At 32.0% G+C, this 4,999-nt stretch overlaps 1 protein-coding gene across 1 annotated transcript; it reads left to right on the top strand.

Annotated features, from left to right (window-relative positions):
- Positions 1–3,693: 3,693 nt before the first annotated feature.
- On the top strand, positions 3,694–4,659 carry LOC142179855 (NAC transcription factor 29-like). Its single transcript, XM_075250740.1, has one exon. The coding sequence runs from the start codon at positions 3,694–3,696 to the stop codon at positions 4,657–4,659; it is 966 nt and encodes a 321-aa protein (XP_075106841.1).
- The last annotated feature ends 340 nt before the right edge of the window (positions 4,660–4,999 follow it).

Below are 4,999 nucleotides of genomic sequence, written 5' to 3'. Positions count from 1 at the left end.
CATCAAACTATCTTGCAAGTTACTCCTGTGGTTATATTTTAGGAGATCTGGAAGGCAAGATGTGCCGTGAAATTTGAAGGTAAAAGGGTCTATGTGAAAGGAATTATTTACCAAATTCTAACTCATCTCAAATGGATTCTTGCTAAGACAGAGTGGTAGAGAATGAGATACCAACTCAGAAAGTATTTGTCATCAGATAGTTAATCTTGTTCCTAGGATTGTTTGCATTCCTATTATATGGGAAAACCTCCTGACTCTTGGATCATGATTAATACAGATGGTAGTAAGAATGGTGAAGGATTTGCGGGCATTGGTGGTATTTGTAGGGATCACACATGAAGATGTATCTTTGCTTTAGCTCAGGCAGTTGGAAGGGCTAGCAGTAACATGGCTGAAGCCAAGGTTGCTCTTGCTGGCATCAAATTGTGTAGTCATTATAACATGTGTAATATTATTCTGGAATGCGACTCGTTGTTGGTCATAGACATGATTAAGGGCAAATCCACGGTACCTTGATAGATGATGGACACGATCAAGAATATCCAAAATCTTATTATTCGGATAAATTGTGAAGTACAACATTGTTATAGAGAAGCTAATTATGTCGCGAATGCACTTGCCAAGCGGGGAATAGACAACGATGCATTGAGGATCACTTCATCTCAAGATTTACCAGTCTCAGCAAAAGGGCCTTATAGGTTAGTTTCATCCAAATGGTTTCTTTTAGGCATAAGCAAAAGAAGAGTATATTTTTGTAAATTCATAAGTGTATCTGGCACTGGGAATTGGAGCTTATTTGTATTTTTTGTATAGGGATCTAGCTGGAAAGAAGGAGCTTGTACATCTAGTTTTCCCTTGATGCTTTAGTTTCTAAGGTAGAATCTGATAGCTGGAGATAGTTAGCAACTCCAGTTCAACTTTTGGTGAGGTAAGGACGTATGGTGCCCCTCTTTTGTATATTTTGCTAGTTTAATGAAAGGGAATGCCAACTTACGACATATTTAAATAAATAAATTTTAAAAAAAAGTACGAAGACCCTTAGCGAAATTACATCCGTCTTTTTTACCCTTTAAAATTTTATTTTATACCGGACAAAATTGTCATTTAATTCGTTTTCCTAATATCTAGGACTTGAAAATCAATTATATTATGTGTATTAAATCCTTACTTATTTGAACTAGATATAAAATCCTAAAATTTAGGACTTCAAAATTTATTATACTTTTACCTTATATAAATTATTAAAACGAAAGAAAAAAACGAACATAAAACGTTTTTCTCCCCTATCCTTTCGTTAACAAGAGATACACTACCTATCATAGTTTTAATTCTATTATCGATGAAATACTACTACAAATGAAGTTATGTTTACCTAGACTAAAAATTTAGAACTTAGAACTGTCTTTTGAATATTTTCTTTAATATTTACAGAAGAACCATGAAGTATTTATAGTATTTAATTAGTAAAATGCTTACGAGACTTTAACTACTATGAGTGCTATGAAAATGTAATGTCCTACTCATATTTGTCTCTTCTTAATTTTCACAACAACGAATGATAAAGAAAAGAATGTTTAATTTCTGTAAAAAAAGAAAGTTGAGACCACATCTATATCTATATATCTATCTATCTATATTAAAGTACGAATACCCTTAGCGAAATATCATTCGCCATTTTTACCCTTTAAAATTAGATTTCACACTAAACAAAATAGTCATTAAATTATTCTCATAATTTTTAAGACTTTGAAATATATCTATCTATCTATATTAAAGTACGAATACCCTTAGCGAAATATCATTCGCCATTTTTACCCTTTAAAATTAGATTTCACACTAAACAAAATAGTCATTAAATTATTCTCATAATTTTTAAGACTTTGAAATAAATTAAGTTTTATTTATTAAACTCTTCCTTATTTGAACTATGTACGAAATTCTAATATTTAAAAAAGATTTATCACTTCAATTCAAATAAATACATAAAATTGAATGCAAATGTCGAGTCAACACATAAATCTAACAACAACGAAAATATCTCAACTTTTACCTTACATATCTACAACCATTTTCATTGAAATGAAGGAATAATCATTAAATAATACTTAGTACTTGTATAATTAAATAAGGAAACATATATAAATGTTGTAGCTATATATGTAATATAGGAGTCCAAAAATATAAATACTCATCTACAAATTATAAATAGGGAAATACCGCATATGTATAGGAAAATACTGCATTGCAGTAGGGCTGAGTTTCTTTCTTTATTGAATAATTAGATAAATAGGATCAATAATTATTATCTTAAAAAGTATACTTTTTTCTTAAACTTTTCTTTTATAGTACTAAGCCAAACATAAAATTTATATACTTCCTTAAAAAATTGTACTCATTAAGACAGAATACACGCGCAACGCGCGTACCTAAAGACTAGTATTCCTAAAATCAAGAATATGTTGTATATTCCAAATTTGTGATTTTGATTTTATCCCAAGACAATTCTTATGCTTTATATGGAGAAGGTTTAATTTAGTTTTCACAATTTCGTTTTTAAATATTTCACCTATTTCTTATAGTTTTTTTTCAAAATATTTCTTTTAGGTTAGAGTTCTTTATGAAGAAGATTTAGACTTGTCACACACTTTTTAATTAAAATATTTTTAATTCAGTTATTTCTTTTATTGGGTGGAGTTCTTTATGGAGAAGGTTTAGTCTCTTCACAGATGTTTTAAATTATTCCTAATTCAATGATCTATTATTAATTGGTTCGAGTTCTTTAATTATGAAGAATGTTTATTAGCCTCTTCCTAAACTTTTTTAATCATCGCAATTCAATGATTTTTTATTGGTTAGAGTTAAGTTACTTTCAAGAAAAAGCTGTTAATTTAGAAATTTCCTGTTCCACGCATTAATTGAATTTAGTTAATGTAAAAACTTTGTAAATGAAAAAGAGGGAAGTATAAATTACCTTCGCATTTTCTTCAGGTAAAATACTGTTAACTAGAAATTTCCTATTGAATGAATGGAGCTAGAAAAATTAAATAAATTATAAATGAAGAAAAAAATAAAGGAAACTATTATCTTTTCAGTTTCTTCTGTTAAAATCACATGTTAATTAGTCAATTAAAATGTGAAAAAACTTAGGAGTGGTTTTAAGGAAAGAAAGCAACTTGAGCCTCAAGCTTAACCTTGGATCCCAAGAACAGTTAATTTTAAATTTTCTATTCAACGAATGAAATTAGCTACTAAAATAAATAAAACGAAAAGGTAAGGAGACTATTTATCATATTCTTATCTTAAAACATCGAGTATTAAGTTAGTTCTTGTTTTTCTTTTTATGAATTGCCCGTAAAGTTAGATCAAGAGTAAACAATTTAGGAAATATAAAATTCAGGGAACGAAAGTAACTTGAGTCCCAAGCTCGCGTAACCTTCCGCCACATATCAACACTTTTTTTCCCTCTGTAGTAAATTTATTTCCTAAATTTTCTCTGTTGGAATTAACCTGATCAGATATCTATAAATAGTCCACTAAGCATTCACGTTAGTTAGCTTCCAAGCCATTCGTTTAGGGTTTACTTTCATTGTTCTTGTCTTCGAACTTCGAGAGAAACAGTAGTTCTTCTCTTTGGGTTTTGCGGTAGTTACTTGTCTCATTCTTGGGTTGATTCTCCAGACACAAGAAAAAGCCATGTCGACGCTACCAGCTGCACGCCGGCGTATTATGGGTGTTCGGTTTCACCCAACTGATGCAGAGTTGATCAACTTTCTGAAAAGATTCCTAAAGGGCGAGACTTTGTCGAGTGAATACCCTTTCCAACATGCGGATATTTATGGAGATCGGCCACCATGGGAGATATTTGGAGCTGATTCTAATTCTGAAGAGAAAGTTCGCTATTTTTTTACTCGGTTGAAGAAGCAGAAGAGCGAGCATACAAGGGTTCGTCGAACTTGCGCCAACGGGACATGGAAAGGCCAAACAGGTATTGTTCCTATCACGAATGGTAAGGGAACTGTGGTGGGGTTTAGAAGAAATTTCAAGTTTCATTGTAGAAGTAAACAACGAGAGCATAACAAAATTTGGCTAGAGTATTTCGTCGGGGATGATTTCTTTAGAGAAAATAATATTCCTAAGGAGAATATTGTTGTGTGCCGAATCAAGAAGAATATAAGAGAGAAAATAGTGAGGGATGATGCAGTTTCTATGGATGAACAAGAGCTCGCTCAAATAATCAAAGCTATGTTGCATGGACCTGATGATGACTACTGCACATTGCAACCGGCGACAGTTTGTCAAGGGAACGAGACTCACAATGAGTTCATTGAAAATACAATGTTGCATGCAGAATATGCGCCAGATGATTATTTGAGTGGACTGAATTACCAGAATAGCCAATTGTTGATTAATAGTGATGAAGGAAATCAAGTTACCATATGGGGGAACCAAAATAATATGATGGCCATGCTTACAGAGGATGCAACTACAAATTTGACTACCTTGGAACAAGAAGCATATGATCAACTTTTGACTGCTGAGATTGAGCAAGGCCACGGAGCTGATCATCAGACAAATAACAGCGAATTCTGGGAAGCGATGAATGGAATATTGGAAGGCGTTAATATTGATGTTCCTTATGATTGGTTGCATGATCTCTGAAATCACTTCTACCTGCAGATGATTGGTCGCGCAACTTCTAGTAGATAGGAGACGTGAAAAAAGTTAGCATTTGAAGAGAAACTCGTGCATGTTGAAATCATTCTCTTTTGTGATGATAATATTTGCTGTTTATTTTTTTCAATTCCCAATAGCGAGTTCAGAAACGTACTCTTTGGTATGTACATTGTTGTTGCATTTCTTGTAGGAAAAGCAAAAAACTTAGTAAAAGAAATACAACTTGTGATTGTGTCTTCTTTTTTTGTCACATATTCTTATCTATTGTAAAAGACTGCAGTCGTCAATCTATATATATATATATAATAGAGGGACTTGAGAAAAT

The sequence above is a fragment of the Nicotiana tabacum genome, chromosome 4 (assembly GCF_000715075.1).
Source record: "Nicotiana tabacum cultivar K326 chromosome 4, ASM71507v2, whole genome shotgun sequence".
NCBI classification, from domain to species: Eukaryota; Viridiplantae; Streptophyta; class Magnoliopsida; order Solanales; family Solanaceae; genus Nicotiana; species Nicotiana tabacum.
Note: the sequence above shows the minus strand (reverse complement) of the source record. Positions and strands in the feature narration are given on the sequence as shown.